The sequence below is a fragment of the Microtus oregoni genome, unplaced genomic scaffold, assembly GCF_018167655.1.
Source record: "Microtus oregoni isolate MIOR12 unplaced genomic scaffold, Mior012 000073F_ref0000255, whole genome shotgun sequence".
In the NCBI taxonomy this organism is placed as follows: Eukaryota; Metazoa; Chordata; class Mammalia; order Rodentia; family Cricetidae; genus Microtus; species Microtus oregoni.
In genome coordinates, this window is record NW_024543986.1 from 5,516,201 (window position 1) to 5,538,078 (window position 21,878).

At 34.9% G+C, this 21,878-nt stretch overlaps 1 protein-coding gene across 1 annotated transcript; it reads left to right on the top strand.

Annotated features, from left to right (window-relative positions):
- Nucleotides 1-6,112: 6,112 nt before the first annotated feature.
- Nucleotides 6,113-21,244, top strand: LOC121441156 (interleukin-13 receptor subunit alpha-2-like). The gene is made up of 9 exons (XM_041642286.1): nt 6,113-6,194; nt 8,082-8,233; nt 9,210-9,363; nt 10,056-10,176; nt 13,338-13,522; nt 14,750-14,895; nt 16,174-16,318; nt 19,884-19,999; nt 21,188-21,244. The coding sequence occupies exons 1-9, from the start codon at nt 6,113-6,115 to the stop codon at nt 21,242-21,244; spliced, it is 1,158 nt and encodes a 385-aa protein (XP_041498220.1).
- Nucleotides 21,245-21,878: the final 634 nt, after the last annotated feature.

Sequence of the window (21,878 nt, forward strand, 5' to 3'; positions counted from 1 at the left end):
ATCTCTGTCAAGGCAGTACTTTTCTCTTCAGCTAAAAGGTATTTTTAAATTAATACTTTACTGATTTTTAAGAATTTTTTTTCTAATTGATGCCCTACATAAAAAGCGTATAGCCACCATCTTTAGTGGGTTATTACGAAAAGTGTTTTATTGCTTTGTTGGGTGGGATTATAAAATAACAAAGTTCTCATCTGCTTAAATTAGAGACAGATATTGAATTATGTAAATTGTGCACAGATGCTGAAATGTGTGAGATGATTTTTGAATGTATGCTTTGAACCTAGATAATACAATGGAAGTCAAAGGCAAATTCTTTAGCTTAGATAGCACTTTAGGAAACTTGCTTGCCAGATGAACTCAGAATACCATATGTGAATCTATCTAAAGGGGGAATAAAGAATACGATGATTCCTTATGGGTTGATAAGATTTGTTGAATGTATTCTATAAATATTAGTGAGCATTTATATCAGCAATCAATCTTAGCAGGGATGTAAATATAATGATGGTGTAGCTAACTGAGTGCTTAAATGATATGTGACAATAAAGATCCTACCTGTATTTAATTTAAATATAATTACCGTGATCATTCAGCGTGTACCAGTATTCCTTATGTCTTATTTTTGTATGAAACTATTTGCATTATTTGATTGGTGGCGGTCATGATAAATTTGCGTGGCTCAAAGTTACTGTTTTAATGTATGTGAAACCATATTCAGAATTCCTTACTTGCTTATCTACTGTGAGACATGTTATTATCAAAATTACATTTGACTTATAGTTCATAGGTTGATTGTTGTATGTGTGAGACATGAATCAATCTCAGCACGCTATTAGGTCTCAAAAACCTGGCAACTTCTAGACATGCTGATTCTGATGCTGAGTCATGGCCATATTCAGAAGCTATGAATAGTTTACACTTGTTGGATGGTGTCCTTGAATGAAGATTAGTTATCCAGTAATGCAGTACTCTTGAGTCACATCCCAAAACCATGACAAGAAGCACTAAAAGCATTGCAGACTGACTGATGCAATTGAGAACATCATCCTAGGGAAAGATAATGGACCATGGCTAAGACTGGTTGGAAGACTGTGTTCTCTGTTTAAAGGTGCATGAGCTTTAGAAAACGATAAATATCTTTGATTGTTTTTATGACCTTCCAAAGTGTACTTTTTCTAAGCTTCAAGTGCCTCTTTTGCAATATTGAGGTAATAAAATTAGCTATCAACATTTGAGAAATTTAGCTGTGGTAATTTGCATGAGTACCTGGTACAGAGATTGATCCATGGTAAGGGCTAAATAAACTACAGATACTATGATCATTTTCTAAGGTCATATGGCAAAGTTGGCATTAGAGCCTCAAATTGTTTTCTCATTTTACCTGCAGTACAAGTAATCAAGGAATCATTGTTCTCTCTCTCTCTCTCTCTCTCTCTCTCTCTCTCTCTCTCTCTCCTTTCTTATATTAACTAACATTTTCATTCTTTCCAAGTTCTGTTATAAATTGCTTGGCTTATATCTTTAGATACCTTGAAATGTGAATAGAAAATACCTAAATTTTTAACACTAATTCTATTTAGTTTGCCTATAATAAATAATTATTTGTCTTTGCAAATTATTCTCTTCCTTTAAAAAAAACTTCAATGAAAAAACTATGCTGATTTTTAGATAGTTTAGGAAAAATTATTTATTTTTGCCAATATAGAAAAGCAACAAATTATATATTATTGGACTAGAACAATTGTTTGCAATTTGTGGATCATGACCCTTTCACAGGGGCCTCCTAAGACCATTGGAAAACACAATTCATAACAGTAGCAGAATTATAGTTGTGAAGTAACAATGAAAATAATTATGATTGGGGGTCCCCACAACATGAGGAAATTGTAATAAGAGGTTGCAGAATGAGGAATGTTGAGAACCACTGCTTTAGAATATTTTCTGTTTCTTCCTTCTCCTGCCTGCCTTCCTTTTCTATGGCTTTTCTCAAACATGTGGTCTTGTGACAGTCACATCACTTCTCTCGTACTGTTTGCAACAATGGTTCTCCAAACCTACGAGGTAAACTGATTCAATAAACTATTTATACACTACTGAAACCTCAACAAATAAAAGAAATTATTGTCATTAAATATCAATAAAGTCAGCATAATGGATCATCAAGAGTATTTGAACCTGGAGATTAATTTTAAGTGCCTAGTTGTCAACATTGAGATAAAAAACATCAAAAATGGGGTGAGGGGGATAAATAGATAGAAGCAAGTTATCTTCGAGTTTTGACTAGTGGCAAGATCCTTGTAAGCAACCCTCTTTCATGTTTATAGAGCAATTTATTATTTTCAAAGTACTTGCATATACGTAATCTAATTTGAACATCAAGAAACTCCAGCCAAACTTGTATTATTATCTTTATTTTATAGGTGGAAGATATAATTTGCTTCTAATTTGCCCAGTAGTTTAAGTACCAATAAAACATAGGTGGTTATTTACACTAATAAACTTCTAGGCTATAAACTAATTACTTTCCCCAAATAATAATTGTCAGACTTTAAAATACTTTGTCATAATTAAAAATTGGCCTTAGATGGCATTTAGCACCACCCATAAGCTTTTCTTGCTTGTGATTTGTGGAATCATTGTCCTGGCCCTCTGGCTATTTCAGGAACACCTACCTCAAGTTTTTCTGTGTTCTTTATTATCTGGCAGGAAGGAAAACAGTAGAGATTCAATTTAGTGTCTAATGTGGAGAGGAGAGGACAAAGAGAGCTTGTGATAACTGCCTGTGATAATACCATTTCTTGAGAAACCATATTATTGGTAAGTACCTGGAGCTTTTCCAGTAATGCAAGGATAATCCAGCCAATTCTTTGTGTGTGTGCTTGTGAATGCATGAGTGACTCTCTGTGTGTGTGTGCGTGTGTGTGGTTGCTGGTGCTGGAACTCACAGCCTTGCTCAGGCAAGGGAGACATTGAACTCAGTGGAGTTCAATCTTCACTCTCAGCCTCGGCCAAACCTTATAGCAAAGGGTTTTGTTGTATTATTGTAAAGAAGTGCGGAAGGAAGGCTGAAAAGAGGAAATCACTGTAGGTTTGCCATTCCAAAGGAGACTTTCAATGGGAAACTGTGTCAGAAAAAGTGTTACGTAAAACCAAATGGGTAGAAACAGGAAGCTGCTTTTCTTATTGCTCTTAGGCATGGAAAATACCTAGCCGTAATTGATATCCATGGCTCTGGTTCTACATTATTTATATTTAAATCCCTGCTTCAGCATTTACAGTTTGTGCGACCTGAGGCATGTTGTTTAACTTCTGAGTTTCTTAGCCTCTGGTTTCTAAGATGTCATGAATACAGTATAAATGTTCAAGCTTGACTTTAACAGTTGTGTGAAATAATACCTGTAAAATGAACAATGCTCAGGGTTCATTGTAGGAGATATTATTCTCTTGAGATATTGTGACTTGCTATTTGGTTCTTATTCAAAATAAACAATTCATTTGGATATTACCAGGTAAAACATACAAAGTCCCTAAGTCCCTATACTCAATGCACACACACACACACACACACACACACACACACACACACACATATATATATATATATATATATATATATATAGAGAGAGAGAGAGAGAGAGAGAGAGAGTTTTCCTCTGTTCTCTTGGGAAATGTGGTTGAAAAGTAAATGGTATGGTAGTTGGCGTGGGTAGGGACAGTAGGTTGTGGAAAGTTGGGTGTGAGGAGGTTTTTGATACAATAGGTGTAGCCCGACTTTGTAGAATAAGAAAATGAAGTGGCTAGTTATGGAAAGGATGTCAAAAAGACCTGGTTTTTGATCCTACCTCTGCCATTGGTAAGTTGTGTGAACTTGGACAACTAGTCTTCCTCTTTGGCGGTTAGTTCTTCATTTAAAAACTTGGATTTCTGTCAAGATGAGTTGTTTGATACATTTCCAGTATGTCATGGACATTTAATATTGTGTATGTGTGCATTCATTACTTCCACTTCCTTTTGTCTTCAAATACACCTTGTGAAAAAATCCTGGAACCAGTGTACTAATGCCAGTCTCAGTGCTCTAGTGACAGTCCTGCATCCAGGAAGTCAATGATTGAACTGTCTTTGTATTCTTTTCCTAAGGGCTGGGTAGGCTTCAAGGTGTAAGTCACAAATTTATGTTGGGATCTTATCTGAAAATGTCCCCAAGTGCTATCTATCCTATTTTCTCTGTTTAAGTGTTTTGGACTGATCAAGTAAATGGTATTTAATAGCTGAACTTTAATTTTAGCAGCCTATAGGTAGAAATGGGACAGAAGACTTGAAAACTTTCTACTAAGGGCCAGTGATTTGACCACAAGATTCTCATAGGTTGCAGTTGAAGTTTACTCACTTTTGAAGGTTTTAAGCAAACTGGTTGAAGAGGATGGAATAAGAGAAGAGCTCTACCTTCCACTTAAACTGTGAAGGAGAAAATAAAAGTGGTCCACAGATCTTTAGATGTATAAACTATCATTCTCAACTTTCTATGAAATGGTTGGTCCCAGGAATGCAGATTCCAAAAGAAATGTGGAAACTTAAGCATGGTAAAATTTCCTTACCATTTCTTCTATTTTGGAAATTATAATAATTTCTTCTTTCACCTTTACTTTCTTGCATACAAAATCCCCCCCTCGTCTCCTTATTCTCTTTCAGTTCATATCCTCTTTTTTCATTAGTTGTTGTTGCACACATATCTGTATAGCTCTTTTGAAAGCTCAGGAAACAGAGTGGAAGGGATGTAGGAATATGAATATGGCAAGACACACAGTAAAATGTCTTCTGGATATGACATAGACATTGAACTCACTGAAGAAGTGGCCATTTGAATAAGACCCACAAAGATGGGGAAACTGGCTTTTCTTGAACAACCCACAACAGTTAATGGTGGTTGGGAAGGAGTGTACCATTTTCCTTGGTAATGTAGTCACTGATAGCTTACCCCTGCTCCAGTAAATAATCTCCCATCTATGCTCATATACATTGCATGAATTAAACTCAGTTTGTCATAAGCAGAAAGAAGACATGAATGTAGAAGGAAGAATTGTTGAGTGTTTGAGCAGGAGGGACGGAGGTTAGGAAAGGGAAATAGGTGTAAAAATGACTAAAATTCATCATATGCATGTATAAAACTCTCAAATAATTTAAAAATGAAAAAATATTTTTAAAATGATATAGATATTTGTAGGTATTAATCCTTGAAATTTTGATCATAAAAACAGTGTTCTTGAAGTTTAAAAATGCTCAACTGCGTCCTGTGACAATGAAATGCTGTTACAGCTTTGAAGAGAAAGGAGAAGCCCCGATTTTCCCTTTAGATGTATCACTCCTCCTGTGAGTTGTGTGGACAATGTGCTGGAGGTAGGAATGGCTGGATAAGATCCTTGATGACAAGATCAATTAGAGTTAAGAGTTGTAATCAAGAGTAAATGGAAGAGGGAAGAAATAAGGAAGGCTTAATTACTATGATATTTACTGAGAGCAAAAAATGGGCAAATCTGGGATAGTTAAGATTAGACAGTGATGATTTAATAGATATGAAGAACTAGAACAAGTTTCTTAGTTTTCTGGGGTGTTCATGTGGATTTTTAAATTAGTTTAAGAGTAGAATAATTTCAAATACTTTTTTGGTAGAAAGTAGCATTCCTCAGCATGTTTTGTTGGCATCTAGAATAAGTGGTTACTAGGAATACAGGGTGGAGGGTCTAAGATTCTCCTAAGCACTAGTAGGGATATTCTGCTGGCTTTGATTTCAGGAAGAAGGCTTCTGGAAGTCACTATATCTTAATTAGAGTCTCAATAAGTCTGTATGGTTGAGCTTTTACCATTATTTTTATTTGGGTTGGTTTTGATTATTTGAGGACCAGAACACATTCGTTGCTATTGCATTGACTCCAAGATTGATTTCCATTTCCATGGTTCAATGATCACAGATTCCTGTCTCAGTAGAAAGTACACAGAGAACTCCCAGAAATATCATTAGCTACATTTACCTACATGATTATTTGAATATGATAAAGCCCCACTGTCATCTTCTCTTTCTTAGAGTGGAGCCTTCAGCACACTAAGTCCTGGAGAAATGGCTTTTATGGGTGTGGATACCAGATGCCTGGGTCTGTTACTTCTTTGTGCAATAATTGAACCTTCTTTGGAAATAAAAGGTAAATGAACAAATTAAATTTCTTTTAATGGAGTCATCTTAAAGGATATGAATGGGATTTTCACTCTTTATCATGAAAATATAAAACTAGTAGATAACATTATTAGTAATATTTCCATGATATAAAAATATGTTCTTGTATATGTACAAGGAGAAGATAAACTAATGATCACATTTTCTTAGGTAAAATGCCAAATCATACAGCAATTTTCAGACCTCTTTTATAGGATTTTTTGAGGAAATTACTTAAGCATTTGAAGAGTATATTCTTGCATTTGAAAATTATATTCTTCTAGCACAACATGAGTCCTATGACAACTGGATAAACCAGAAAGGGGAAGTTTAAACTAAAGTATATGAAAAATCTGAGTTTTCAGTGTCTAATGAATATTGAATTTGACACAGATTCATTCTCAATGGAAAGCCTGAGAGGAATCCCTAGGCAAGTTGAAGTTAAATTCAACATTCAGCAGAGAGAATTAGCCAAACATTAGCATGAGGGCAGTATTATAGTGCTAATCGAGTTTTTACAGAGAAAGTTTATAGGAAAGTCTTGCTTTGCCAAACTCCAGATAATTATGAACTGTGGGGAGCTGTGTATTCAATTAACCCCATGAACTACTCACAAGACATGCCTATTCTCCAAATTCTTAAGCTGCTCAGGCATAGGGAATATGTTTTTCTTGCATCTATCACCATGTTTTACACTGACTGTATCAAGATACCAAATCAGTATTGATTGGTTTTTACTATTAGACATATTTATATAACTACCATTTATGTAATATTATACAAATCCTGGTGTATATGTCCGCTAAAAAGATTCCATAGCTAGTGTATTTCTGTGCAGTCATCGTTCCTAGAAAGGCAATAATCACATTTTGCTTATGTGGTTTCTTTAAAAAGAACAGCTACAGAGAAAAATTATGGACTTCAACAGATTTATTTTTATATAACTTTTCTAATGTAGCATTTGGACATTATTATTTCAGTATAGCCACAAAGTTATGAAGCTGCTACTGCCAACAAATTCCTTCATTCTCTTCCAGAGAAACTCTGTGCCTCTGGTGATCACTAATCTACTACTGTCTTCAAATAGGGTATTTTGTATAAATGAAATCACAGGGGTTTTTTTTGTTTGTTTGTTTGTTGTTTTTGGTTGTTGTTGTTTTTCAAGATAGGGTTTCTCTGCAGCTTGGGGGCCTGTCCTGAAATTAGCTCTTGAAGACCAGGCTGGGCTCAAACTCACAGCGAGCCACCTGCCTCTGCCCCCCGAGTGCTGGAATTAAAAGCCTGTGCCCTGGAATTAAAAGCCACCGCCCTGCCAAATCACTGGATATATAGGTTTATGAGATGGTTTCCCTTCACTTAGCCTAATCATTAAAAGCTTTTCCAGATACAGTCTTTTTATGTTTTTTTTATTGATTTTTATTGAGCTCTATATTTTCTTTGATCCCCTCCCTGACTCTCTCCTCCCCCTTCAACCCTACCCCCAAAGTCCCCATGCTCCTAATTTACTCAGGAGATCTTGCATTTTTCTACTTCCCATGTAGATTAGATCTATGTAAGTCTCTCTTAGTGTCCTCATTGTTGTCTAAGTTCTCTGGGATTGTGGTTGTAGGCTGATTTTCTTTGCATTATGTTTGGAAACCACTTATGAGTGAGTACATGTGATAATTGTCTTTCTGTGTCAGGAGCTAGAAAAAATTATTTTCAGTTACAGTCTTTTATCGGTGCTTTATTCATTTTGCTAGCTATGTTATAGCTTATAGAAATGCTAGAATTTTATTAAGTAATCATGTAATGAACATTTGAGAATTATTCACATTCAACAATATTAGTCATAAAATACAGGACAAATATAAATATTTTATTAATTGCATTTCAGTTAATCCTCCTCAGGATTTTGAAATAGTGGATCCCGGATTACTAGGTTATCTCTATTTGCAATGGAAACCTCCCGTGGTTGTGGAAAACTTTAAGGAATGCACACTAGAATATGAGTTAAAATACCGAAATGGTGATAGTGACAAATGGAAGGTAAGTAAAGCAAGGCTAGGAACAGCAGAGTGAGCTGTTCATTAGAGGTTTTCTTGTATTACTGACTCTAGTATCCACCACTTTGTGTGCCTTAACTGTTTTAATCAGTACATGAAAAGCTCTCATGGGAGCTTCTGTGCATCTTCAGGAAGATATTTTCCTTTTGTCCAGTATTAAGACTACTTTTGAGAGGACAACAAAGGAAACCAGGTCTCCTAGAATGTAAGCTTCAAGAATACTTATGCATTTTGCTGTACTTTTACAATTTATTATTATATCAATTCACTTTCTATAATTCTGACAAAATACCTGATGTGTTAAATCTTTGCATACACATCACAGAACATGACATTGCTTTTTCTATGTATGCCAAGGTTTCCATGAATGCTTATTGATTTTCTATACAATAACAATTGTGTTCATTCAGAGCTTTGTTGTTGAAGGTGTCCCATCAGTGCTATAACTCAGCAAGGTAGTTTCAATGATTAATTCATGTTATTTATTGAACGATGTTTTAGGCAAAATGCTTAACTGCATTCCAGAAACATAAGACTGTATTATATATGATTTCATCCTTTGAAAACTTACAAATTGTCCAGTTTTTGTCAGGTACCTCTGAGGCTCTTTTTTATTTTATTTTATGGGATTTCGGAAAGTTTCAGATTATATCTGAAAACGACAAATCATTAACCATGCAATACTCACATTGTTGAAAGTTATCTACTTAACTCCAAGTTGTAAAAAGTTTATGGTCCTATCACAGAGCCTTTCCCCTTACTAAATGTTTTCTGTCTTTTTTTTTTCAAATGACCTTATCAAATAATATTATCTACAGAGGTGATATCTGTTAGAAATGTAACTTGGGCACTATAGTGAATAATTATATTAGATTTTAATAATTGTTTAGTCTTACTAATATGTATCACTGTTCAATGTATTTTTAAAATGGAAGTATTTCATCTTTTTTATCAAATAGACTATCATTACTAGGAATCTAATTCACAAGGATGGGTTTGATCTTAACAAAGACATCGAAGGAAAGATACGTACGCATTTATCAGAGCGGTGTACAAATGTATCAGAAGTTCAAAGTTCATGGATGGAAGCTTCTTATCGGACAACAGATGCAGGTCAAAACAAAGTTTTTATACGTTTGATTCTATCAGAAAAAAAAAACATGTAGAGAATAAATTCCTTAACCCCTGTATAGGTGATTATATACACAGTAAAACATGTAACAATTAGGCACAAAATAGAATCTGTTTTATTGTTAGTGTCGTGGCTTTCTGAGCACATTTAACCCACAAGCATTAAAAAAAATTGTTGTGCACACTTTTTTATGTATAGTGTTCAGAGGGCACCAGATCTCATTACAGGTGGTGGTGAGCCACCATGCGGTTGCTGGAAATTGAACACATGTCCTCTGGAAGAACAGCCAGTGAGTGCTCTTAATCACTGAGCCATCACTCCAGTACCCAAACATTTTTTAAAATAAATCTACATCTTATTAGTAGAGTCCTCAACATGGAGCCATATTAATAAACATGAATGGGTATTTGCTCCATTTCTGAGAGCATGTTAGAATAATTAATTTAGGATTTTGACCTAAACTAGTGTCAGTAAATAAGCCCTCACATGTTTTCAGGTTTGCAATATCCTCTTTAACAGTGAAGTGATTTCTGATAGCTTCCTTTTGCAGAGTTTCTCATTATGCTGATAGTTAAATAAAATAGAAAGGCCAAAGGAAATAAAATTTCATTGTGATTACATAGAAAATTTGTCACTATGTCTTCCAAGTATTCATAGTTCATTCATTTCCTAGGAAGTCTGGAAACTAAAATTCAGGATATGAAGTGTATATATTATAACTGGCAGTATTTGGTTTGCTCTTGGAAGCCTGGAAAAGTAACACATTCTGATGCCAACTATACTATGTTTTTCTGGTAAGTATTTTTGTACTTAGAATCCAACATTGCGCAAACATCTGTCAAGATTAGCACACAGTACAAATAACTATATTTCAACTGAACCACAACAACTATCTTCACCAAAGTTATATTTATGATGATAATTAATCATAATTATGTGAGAATTTCAGGCTGAGCATACTGTAAGGCATCAAGTGACTATTTCTACACATGAGGAAATATTGTATCCTATAGATATCTGGGTTTATAGTTTGAAAAGTTTTTGTACATTTTGTTCACTTAGTTTTTTTTTAAAAGCAGCTCTCTGTTAAACTCGATCTTCTCACTGTTTCTTAACTGCTCCTGAAGCTTTTAAACATAGAGCCTTTTAAAATTTTATTTCCTGGAGAATCAAGAGTGACTCAGTTAATGACATGAACTTGACGTTAATACTCTTCTTGCTCTTAGACAATGCCTCTGGGACAAATCTGTATGTTACCTATATAATGCCCTTCGTGGTGAAGAAAAGGAGGGCAAGCTGGCAGCTCTTCTAAACGATCAATTATTTTATGTCTGATACTATTAAATTATTCTTGATCCTCAAAAAAATTTTTAAAAGATTTTATTTCCTATGCTTATTTAATATGTTCTGGTCACAATTAGCCCTCCCGTCCTTTATTTCCTTCAATCCCTCTTAGCAAACCCTCTCCTACTATCATCTCCTTTCTTTCATTTTAATTCTCATGTTGTGGTTAGCTGAGTTTAACAAGGGCCACCTGTGTGGGCATACGTTTGGTGCATGGGTGACAGATCAGTGAAAACACAGTCCCCTACACCAGTAGCCACTTCCTTAATTGCTTTGTTGTAAGACAATCACTACACTCTGACATTTTTTGCTAAGTTGTTCATCTGTTTTTCATTTCCCATATCTACTGTAAGAACCTTCATTTAGACCCTTCTCATTCCTCACCTGGATGACTGCCATGACCTCCCAAATGGTGGTTGCTGTTAATGCAGCATTTACCCCTCCCTCCTGCTCATTCTGCACACTGTAGGTACATTTTTCTTTCAAGTTTTTGTCTCACTGTATCACTACCTTTCCAAAACTGTAATCTGCTATGCAATTTTCTATTCTGTGTTGATCCATTTCTACATTCTTTTCCTTATTCATGTCATGCACATCCTGTGATCTGGAATGGCCTCTGGCTCATCCTTTTACCAATTCTTTTTAGCCTTACAGGCCTATGTGGTAGCTAATTCATTGACTTTGCTGTTGAACTACTGCTTCTTACAACTTCCTTTGTTGTTCAGAGGGTATTCAAAAGTATCTCATGTATATAGTTTGGCTCCTCAAGTTCTTTTAAAATTAGTGAATGTGACCCAATCCTTACATTTCTCTTTCCTGTCTACAGAAGGCCACACTCACAATAGATTACTACTAAAAGAATGAAAACAATGGTGATAACATCGATAAATGAAAAACATCAGAAATTATGCATACTAAAGAAAGACAAATCAAGAAAAGACAAACTTGTAGTATTTGTGATCTTTCAGCTCCAAGTATGATTGCATCTTTTAAAGGAAAAACATGATATATTAATGATGGGGTATGAAGGATTAGTGCTTTTGAGAGTTGTGCTTTAAACTCTGCTCTGGAAACATGATTCTGGGTAGATTTTGGCAGACAATTCATCTAGGGGGAATTTTTGACTTTCAATATCTTGAATTGGATGGATAAATTTCAAATTTTTGGTCAATAAATCAATAAATATTAAACATTTATTAAATAAAAGACATTACTATTGATTACAAAGATACAACAAACAAAAGAGGAATACACGTTTCACTCATTCATGCTTAACATAATCTTATCCTTACTAAGTGGAATATGGATGAACAAATATTAATGTTTTAAAGATTGTGAATCAGTTTTTTCACTGACCTAAGCCACACAGTCAGTCTTTGCAAACTCGAACATTGGTTCGAGATAGTTATGTATACATATCATCCCAGAATTTGAGAAGGTAACATGTAACAATCATGAGTTTGACACTAAGTCCCCTGGCTACATATTAAGCTCTAAGACAGCGGATAGTGAATTCTTGTGTCAGAGCAAAATAAATAAACAAAATCATAGCTATGAAGGCTCCCAGGCTGTAAGCAGACAATTAACCAAGAGACTACAATTTAAAAACACATCCCTAAAGTTGGGCATGACGTATAAAGTTCTTTTACTAGAGTCTAGATATTTTCGGTAGCTCCTTATCAGCTACTATGCTGGTTTCATTTCATAAGGGAGTTTTGGCTGCTTTCAAAGCCAAAATCATACTCTGAACTGCAAGCTAGTCTTTAGAAAAATATATCAGCAATCATTGCTTTATAAATCAGTTGCTAACAACCCAAGATCTCTTTCATTTCCATCAGCTGTATTGCTGAAACAAAGTCAACTTTAAATGATGAGACGAAATTTCCTGCTTAAGACAAAGAGAAAAATTACACTGCACTTTACAAATTACTTTGTCTTGCTCATTTTACCCCCTCCTCTAGTTGGTTTTTCTCAGACTTATATCACAGTACTTTATAACATCAGAAGATTTCTTTTTGTTTTATTAAACTTAGAAATATTTTATATCTGCTTTTAAGTATGCTTTCTCTTCAAACAATTTTCTCAGTCAAATGTTATTAAGGTTACCTTAATTATCCAAATCTTTAATTCACCAACTTTGGTGAGTCAACAAAATCTAAATCTATTAATAATAATACTTGAGTTTCTTTGTAAGGATTCATATTGAACTGAAGCTCCATGAAATTAACTAGGCTGATTTTCTTTCTGGTGAATATATTGCATATAGCAACTATCAGGTACTAAATGATTTCTTTCTTTATATTGTAACCTTTTTATAACAGCATTTTTGGGAATGTCATACATGTGTACCATATTTACGTTGTTTCTGTCTCTCCCTTACCTCTCTCCAACGGCTGTAGTGACCTCTCAAAGTCATGAACTCTTTTAAAAATTACTTTTTTACATATGTTTGTGTTTATGTTGCTATATAATATATATATATATTCTACTGAATCAATATACTGTGCTCATATGTATATTTCATATAATATCACTAGAAAACTCAAGACTGATCACTGGGATAAAAAAAAGATGCTACTAAACAATTCCTGAAATATTCCTTTTGCTATAGGTACGAGGGCTTGGATCAAGCCTTGCAGTGTACCAATTACCTTCGGGATAATGAAAAAAACGTTGGGTGCAAGCTTTCCGACTTGGAGTCATCAGACTATAAAGACTTCTTTATCTGTGTTAATGGATCCTCAAAAACAGAACCTATCGGATCCAGCTATACCGTTTTTCAACTTCAAAATATAGGTGAAATATGAACAAACAATGTCAACTTCAAAACTATTCATTCTAGTTCTGGCCATTCCTAAGGGAGCAGGAGAGGCAAAAGGAAAGAGTGATATTTATAAAAGCTGTGGAAGTGCAAAGGCAGAAACACAAAGGAAGCAGAGTATATGAGGAAGTAGAGAAGATATTGAGAGAAATATAAAACAGCACTGTTTTTAGAGATCACAATTCATTTTCCAGCTTGACTCTTTGCTATTTAGTACTTCTGTTTAGTTTTAGCGAATTACTAATTATAGAATCTATTAACCTTGGCTTCATACGGCAAACTATTGAAAACCAAAACATTTCATGACTTCCGAATTTGTATTCTTTATTCCAAGAACTTTAAGAGTAAGAACCTAGCTTTGAACACTTGGTTTACTATTTTCTTTTTCTTTTCCCTTTCTATCTTTCTTCTTCTTCTTCTTCTTCTTCTTCTTCTTCTTCTTCTTCTTCTTCTTCTTCTCTCTCTCTCTCTCTCTCATCTCTCTCTCCTCTCTCTCTCTCTTTCTCTCTCCTCTCTCTCTCTCTCTCTCTCTCTCTCTCTCTCTCTCTCTCTCTCTCTCTCTTTCTTTCAAGACAGGGTCCCACTATGTAGCTCTGGATTTCCTGGAACTTGCTCTGTAGACAGGGCTGGAATTGAACTCAGAAATTTGCCTGTCTCTGCCTCCCTAGTACTGGGATTAAAGGCACCCCCACATCTGGGGGTCTACCATTTATGAATTATATAGGTTTGGGTGATTGGCTTAAGGTCTTTATTTACATTTCCTTATCATGTAAGTGAAGACAGTGGAAAACCATGCAACACTGGCGCAATGTTAGATGTATAGTAGCCAGAGCATATAGATTAGTTAGAAAGTATTCATAGTTGTAGTAATGGTAGTTTGGTTGTTGTTTCTAAAGTTGCAAAATGGGGAAATCATTGCAATGATTTGAGGCTTCTTATTTTTCCTCTTGGCCTCCAATATTTATTATTGTGGAATTTATCAAAACCAAATGAACAAAAATGAGTTTCCCAAATAATCAAATTTCTCAAGAAGTTCATCTTCATTGGCAAACAACTTTGGTTTTCAGTCACATCAGGAGAATAATCTTGAGCCACTTAGTTTGTCCCTGAAAGTTTCTGTTACAGAGTGTCCCCAGCTTTGGATGAGGGCTGCTGCTAACTTAGGAACTTTCATGTTGAAACTGTTTCCTTCTGCTTTTTAGTTAAACCCTTGCCACCAGAATTCCTTCACATTGGCATGGAGGATTCCGTTGAGATTAGAATGAAATGGAGCACACCTGAAGGACCCATTCCACCAAGGTGTTACACTTACGAGGTTGTGGTCCGAGAAGACGATATTTCCTGGGAGGTATGCTGTACTTATTGGCTAAAATCATAAATGTAATATTTAAATATAATAGGATACTGGAGAATTAAAATCTGTTGTTGTTCAAAAGAAGGATGGACCATAACAAGTATTTCTGTTTCCTTTCAGAAAGCCAAATCAAGTGGACAACGAAAATATAAAAAAGTATAACCAAATCATGCCAATTTTAAAGTTGCAAAAGAGCCTGGAGACAATATAGTTACATATTTCCAATTTTGTCTTAATAAATTAAATTACAAAAATCTCTCTCACACAAAGAGAGAAATCACTTTCTGAAGTCCAACCATGAGGTCAAAATTAAGAGTCCTCAGGGATATAAGAGTTTTCCTAGAGAAGAGGGACTTTTAAAAGCAGTGATACTTGTGAAATTAATGACTTCCAAACATCAAGGATTTGGTGATTTCTTTAACCCCACTTTGGTATACATTGCTTTGACTTGTTTGTTTCCAGTTTAGATATTGGTAAACACAAAAAATGTGAACTGCTGTTTCTCAATGATTCAATTCACAGAATAGAAAAATGGTAATTGTGTTAGTATCCGTGTTCCAGGAAGGTTATTGACTTCATAGACAAATAGAAGTATACTCAAAACTTGATTCCCAGTCCACTTAAGTTTACACTACATATTCTCTAGGCTCTGAAGCTAAGTTAAATAAATGAAAAGCAATCATAGCATATGTGAAGAACTCTTTAGCACTTTGAAGTGGAAATCTGAAGTCATTTCTTTAGTTTTTGTTTCCCCCGTGATTCTCATGAAGAGTATCCGCATATTTTGTGGTAGTCTCATATCTGAAGTGGTAGTTTTCTGCCAATCACTGAGGACTACTACATGGGTCTTCAAAAGTTAATCAGAGAAAAAGAGTAGGGGATACATTTTAAATATGAACATTCCAGTTTCCAGAAAATTTGCATTCACATGACACTTTTTTATTTCAGTAAATTCTTCTTATGTAGCCTTTCTGTTCCCCCCTTGTGCAACCTGGAATATCAGAGACTAATCTGGACATTATGGACATCAAATTACATAGAGTTGTGACATATCACACATGCTGTTCCTTATTACAAGTAACCAATTACTGTGATAGGACAAAAGATAAAATAAAATATAGCTACAAAGTAGAAGTGTATAGTGAATGACCACTGCTAGTATCCCAATGCAGGTGTTTCATGTCCACAAACATTTCAAAGCTGAGAAAGGAAATCACAGCAGTTGCACTTAGGTCAAATAAACACACCATATTTTTTTGTCTTGACTTTCAGTCTGCCACAGATAAAAATGACATGAAGTTGAAAAAAAGAGCAAATGATAGTGAAGAGCTGTGCTTTTTTGTAAGAAGTAAAGTCAATATATACTGTGCAGATGACGGAATTTGGAGTGAATGGAGTGAAGAGGAATGCTGGGAAGGTATGCACTAAGAAAAGGATAGGCACTAAGTAACTCTGGGCTGTTTGTTAGAAAATTTATTTTCTCTTCGTGTGCTTGTAATGGAAGATCAAAGTGTCTTGAGCATCATCTATAAATGGGGGGAGTAAGTACCTCAATAAATAATATGCTTACTGAAAATCTAGTACTCATTTGGAAGTAGAAGTCATTCTGCTTTAATATGATAATATTTAATAGTCAATATTCATATTTAATTAATCTATAGTTATTTAGTTTACATGTTATTATAATTTATATGTTAATATTTTATTAATTTATATATAAATATAACAAATTATATTATATCATTTATATATTATAGTATTTCTTATATTTTTATTTATTTAATTTGTCTTTAGTTAATTTAATATTTAGCAATTTCGTTTATCTGCTATGAAAATTTCATAGATTTTCTTGGGGGAAGGTTCAGAGTCCATTTCAATCAATATTTTTGAACTTTCAATTTTCATAAGAACATAACTTTTATAGCAAGGGCTGTAACTGACTCCAAGTATCTAATACAAAGTACTGGTAATTTTTCTAATTGAGATGTTGTTCTGGCTTCATGTCTGTTGTTGTGATTAAAATATCCTGCCCAAAAGCAACTTGAGGAAGAAAGGACTTACTTAGATCAAGATTCCTGGTTACAGTCCATCACAGCTGGGAAGTCTAGTTGGAAGAAATTTAAAAGAGCGCCTCACACCAGCAGTAAAGAGAAAAAAACTGCATGCATCTAACCCCTGCTCAGGCAGCTCTCCTTGTCATTCAATCCAGGACCTAGCCCATGAAATGATGCTGCGTATCGAGGGTGGTTATTCCCACCTCAGTTAACACAAATGAGAAAATGCCTCACAGGTATACCCATAGGCCAACCTGCTCCAAACATCCTCTCTATGAGACTGTCTTCCCAGACAATTGCACAGAGCAGAAAGCTGACAATTACAACATACCATCACAGATGCTACAATTGGGAGAAACAATCAGTTCCCATGCTAATAGAAAGTGATTTAGGTTATTCAAATATTCAAAAAGTTATTAAAATTTCATAGTGATATAAACTTAAAAGCCTAGACGGTTTGTTTCAGAATATATTAACATTATTACAAATTACTACATTCAGGTATTGGTGGCAAACACCTTTAATTCCAGTGCTCAGGATGCAGAAGCAGGCAGAACTCTGTGAGTTCAAGGCCAACCTGGTCTACAGAGTAAGTTCCAGTCAACCAGAGCTGTTACATAGAGAAATCCTGTCTCAAAAATCAAAACACTACAACAAAAAACCCCAACCAGCCAAACAAACAAACAAAAACTCCAAATTGCTTGTAATTATTCAAAATTGAAGAAAATCACTTTAGCATTGTTTATTTAGATATTCATACATGGATGCAACTGTAATAAATGTACAAATTAGACAATAATCTTTTATTAGTTGTTACTCTTTCACATGATTCGACTAGACTGGATTTTTTGACTCTACCTCCCTACAAAAACAGCAGAATCATTGTTCAATTTTGTTTATCAAATATTTTTTGAGTACCTACTGTGAATTAGGTTCTAGGGATTGGATATCCGGCAGTAATTTTTACTTTGTTGTAACTATGTTATTCTCACGTTGGGAAGAAATAAATAATAGCCAAGTAAAATATGTTATACAACAACTAGGGGTTCTGGAGGAAAATAGTCAGGGTAAGGAGGAGTTCAACAAGAGGAGTATGTGTATGTAAACAGAAAGAATACTGTTACTGCCTCTACAGTTTTCATTTTTGTTTCCACTGTCAGAAAACAGAAATCTGGAAAATGTATGTGTGTATATCTCTCTATGTGTATTGTATTGAGTTATATTTTGTAATTAGACCATAAATTTCATGTAGATTTGGAGATTTTTCTTTATTATATTATCAAAATGTATATTTTTTTGCATTCATATAATCACATCAGGAATTTTGATGACTCAGATTTATTTCGTCCTGACAGGTATCACTTGGTAGAGTCTAACTTTAGACTTACAAGTTAGGAATAAATTTTTTTGGGAGTTGCTTATAGTTTTAGGATTTTAGGATGCATTTCTTGTTGGGTACTTCAAGTTACAGAAAAAATAGGACAACTATAGGTATGCATATATTTCTATATATTATAAATATTTATACATATTTAGTTTAAAAGCATATATTTATTCTCCTACAATTTTGAAGAGTGAAAATGTGAGCTTAGGCCACAGACCACACACAGGCAGGCCCTCAGAAGGGTCTTTTTTAGGACAATTAAAATTTTAATACTACTTTTGTTGTTTTTTGAGAATTTTATGTGTTAAAATTTGATCATATTAAAATTGCCAACTCCTCTCATCCTATCTGCCCTTACCTTTCTACCCTCTAAACTTTGAGTTTTTCATTTTATACCTTCTGGGAGAGGGAGAGTCAACTTTCTTTATTAGCATGACCCCCGAGCCTTTGACCACACTTCCGGTCATGTCCCATTCCCACCAGCTGTTGGGCAACATAAGCTGGACTTAATGGGGGGGGCGAGTAGTACAATAATATTTTGGCAATAAAATAAGTTCTTAGGAATTGTCTTGACGAGAGAACACAAACAGAACCTTACGAAAGGAACTGTCTGCCCTGCCCTTGTTAACTTTCCATGTCAGGAGACTTGTCCTGTTTGTCACTTCTCTGGAAATTACCCCTGTAAATCTTTATGATACTAAGCATTAGAATTTGGCTCAAAATTTTCTAGAGGCAACTAAGAGCTCAAGGGAATAAGACAAAGACAAATTGAGATGGGGGTAGATTTATAGGTCTGGAACTAAAAGTTGACATGCTGTATGTTATTCCAAAACAAGTCAGAGATACTAGACTTGGAAGGACACATTTGTTTAGAATCTAAGTATCACCACCAACAGTTCCACTATGCAGAAGCAACATTAACACTCCACTTCTGGTCCTGGTGATCTCCTAGTACTTGAATGCTTGCCTAGCATGCTCAAGGCCTGTGGTTCAATCAACTACTTTTGTTAAAACAAAAGAAAAACTACCAAAGAGAGAAAGAAAGAAGAAAATGTCACATCTAAATGCCAAACAGTAAAGTCATCTCTTGTTCTTCAGTTCAGCCTCTAAAGTGTGAGACAAATTTTAAAATGTGACCTTGTAAGGTTAGTGTCATTACCCTCATATGCATGTTTATTGAAGCCCAGATCTTGTTCCTCACAGTAAGGAGACACATAGGACTTATTTGTTTAAGCTCTTGACTCTTGTATTATGTGTTTTTAATGAACAATGTCACAACATCAAATTACAAGCAAAATCACATGTGCTTTGGAATTGAAATGGGATAGATGTCACAGTTGAGCAAAGTAGTTCTTCTGGATGAAATGTTTGCCAACAAGAGGAATGCTAAACTCAGACCCTGATGTGGTATTTGTGCTTTGGCAACTGTGCCCCCTTAACTACATTTCTGTAACACTGACAGGATATTTTTAAAATAATTCAAATTAAAAGGTCTTTATAAACTTTTAGCATTTCTCCTTTTATTGTTTTTCTTTTAATCCTAGGCTACATGGGACCAGACTCAAAGATTGTTTTCTTAGTGCCAATTTGTCTCTTCTTTGTATTTCTTTTATTACTTCTCTGCTTGATTGTGGAGAAGGAAGAACCCGAACCAACATTGGTAAGTTGTTTTATGTCATATCATGTCTTAAACAGTAGACACACAAGAACAATGCATTCAGAATTCAGAGACCTGCATTTTATACTTTTGCTTGCTCATTATGAGTTACAATTAATATGCTATACGTTATGAAGATATTATCAGAAAATTCAAAATTGATACTGCAAAGCCACAATTTTGGGAGTGGTGGTTAAATTTGTCAAAATGGGAGATTACATATATTAGAACATGAAAAAATTACAGGTCTTTAGATTAGAAAACAGTACAGAGCCTGAACTCCAGAAGAACTGGATTGGGAGGAGGAAAGGTGACATGGGTGATAGGAACCTGAAACAGCTGGTCACATATATTTAGAGCAAAAATGAGAGAGAAATGAATGCTTGCATGCTTAGCATTCAGCTTACCTTCTCCATTCTTACACAGTTTGGGACACAAGCCAATGTAATGGTGCTCCTCACAGTGGGATGCGCCTTCTGATGTCAGTTAATGGAATTAAGATCATCCCTCACAAATGTGACCACAGGTCAACTTGACCTGAAAAAAACTCTCACTGAGATCCCCTTTCAAGATGATTTGAAATTGTGTCAAGTTGACACTTAAAACTATCTATGATGTAGACTTTAAGGAAAAACTGTGCTTGGAGAAAAATATCTTTTTAAAATTTATATATTTTTATTTCATTTTACATTCCAATCATTGTTCTCCCCCACACCTCTTCCTGTCCCCCACACCTCCCTCAGATAACCCCCTATCCACTCCTCCCAATGACTAAGGTCTCTGATAGGGAGTCAATAAAGTCTGGAACATTAAGTTAGGGCAGGTGCAAGCTCCCCCTGCCACCCAGCATTAAGGCTAAGCATGGCAACCCACCATGGGGAATGAGCTCCTAAAAACTAACTCCTGCACCAAAGATAGATCTTGGTCCTACTGCCAGGGGCCTCACAGGTAGTTCAAGCTTCACCATTGTCTCCCATATATAGAGGGCCTACTTCAGTCCCATGAAGGTTCCACAGCTGTCAGTCTAGGGTTCATGTGTGAGAAAAAGACCTTAGTACTGTGTTTTGTAAACATAGAATAGGGGATATGCAGGAAATGTTTCACTTCTCTGCTGGTTATATTCTGAATTGTTAATTTTTAATAAGATTGTATTAACAATTTGTTAGTAACAGAGCTCTTTTTGTATTTCAGAGCTTCCATATGGAGCTGAACAAGGAAGTTTATTCTTATGAAGAGACCCTCTGTTAAGCTACCCTTTTTAGGCTTATAGCCACGCAGCACGAGTCATATTAAACTCATTTTCTCTTCAAATTTCAAATACATCTTATTGTAAAACAGTGTTTGTCCTGATACTGTTGGGTTTTTGAGTCAAGGAGTGGTTATGTATCTCAAGGTGCCTTAGCATGTGATAGTACTAACTCAACATTTCAAGTACTGACGTTGCACCATGCTCACCTTCATCATTGCATTTAGGTACATTTTATGGTGCTCAAATTCTTAGCTGATAGTAGACTTACTACATTCTAGTAATCATTTGTTTTTACATAAATATATAGTAAGAGTTTTATATGTAGAAAAAACAAGAGGTGGATCAGATGTTTTTCAGTGTTGCACTGATAAAATAATATGATCTTGTAAGTTGAACTAACCTATGGAGGTATGCAAATTTTGGGAAACGCAATTTAATTGTTATGTGGATTCTGGTTTTAATCTGAATTCTGGGTAAAAATATTCACCACAAATAAGAATGAAGAAATCTTTGAACACAATCCCAGTTCTTTGAGTATACCATTTCACAAAAGAAAAGGATGCTTATAAGGCTGAAATTTATGAACTGACCAAGGACTATATTTGAAAAGTTCAGAACTCGTACACAATACAG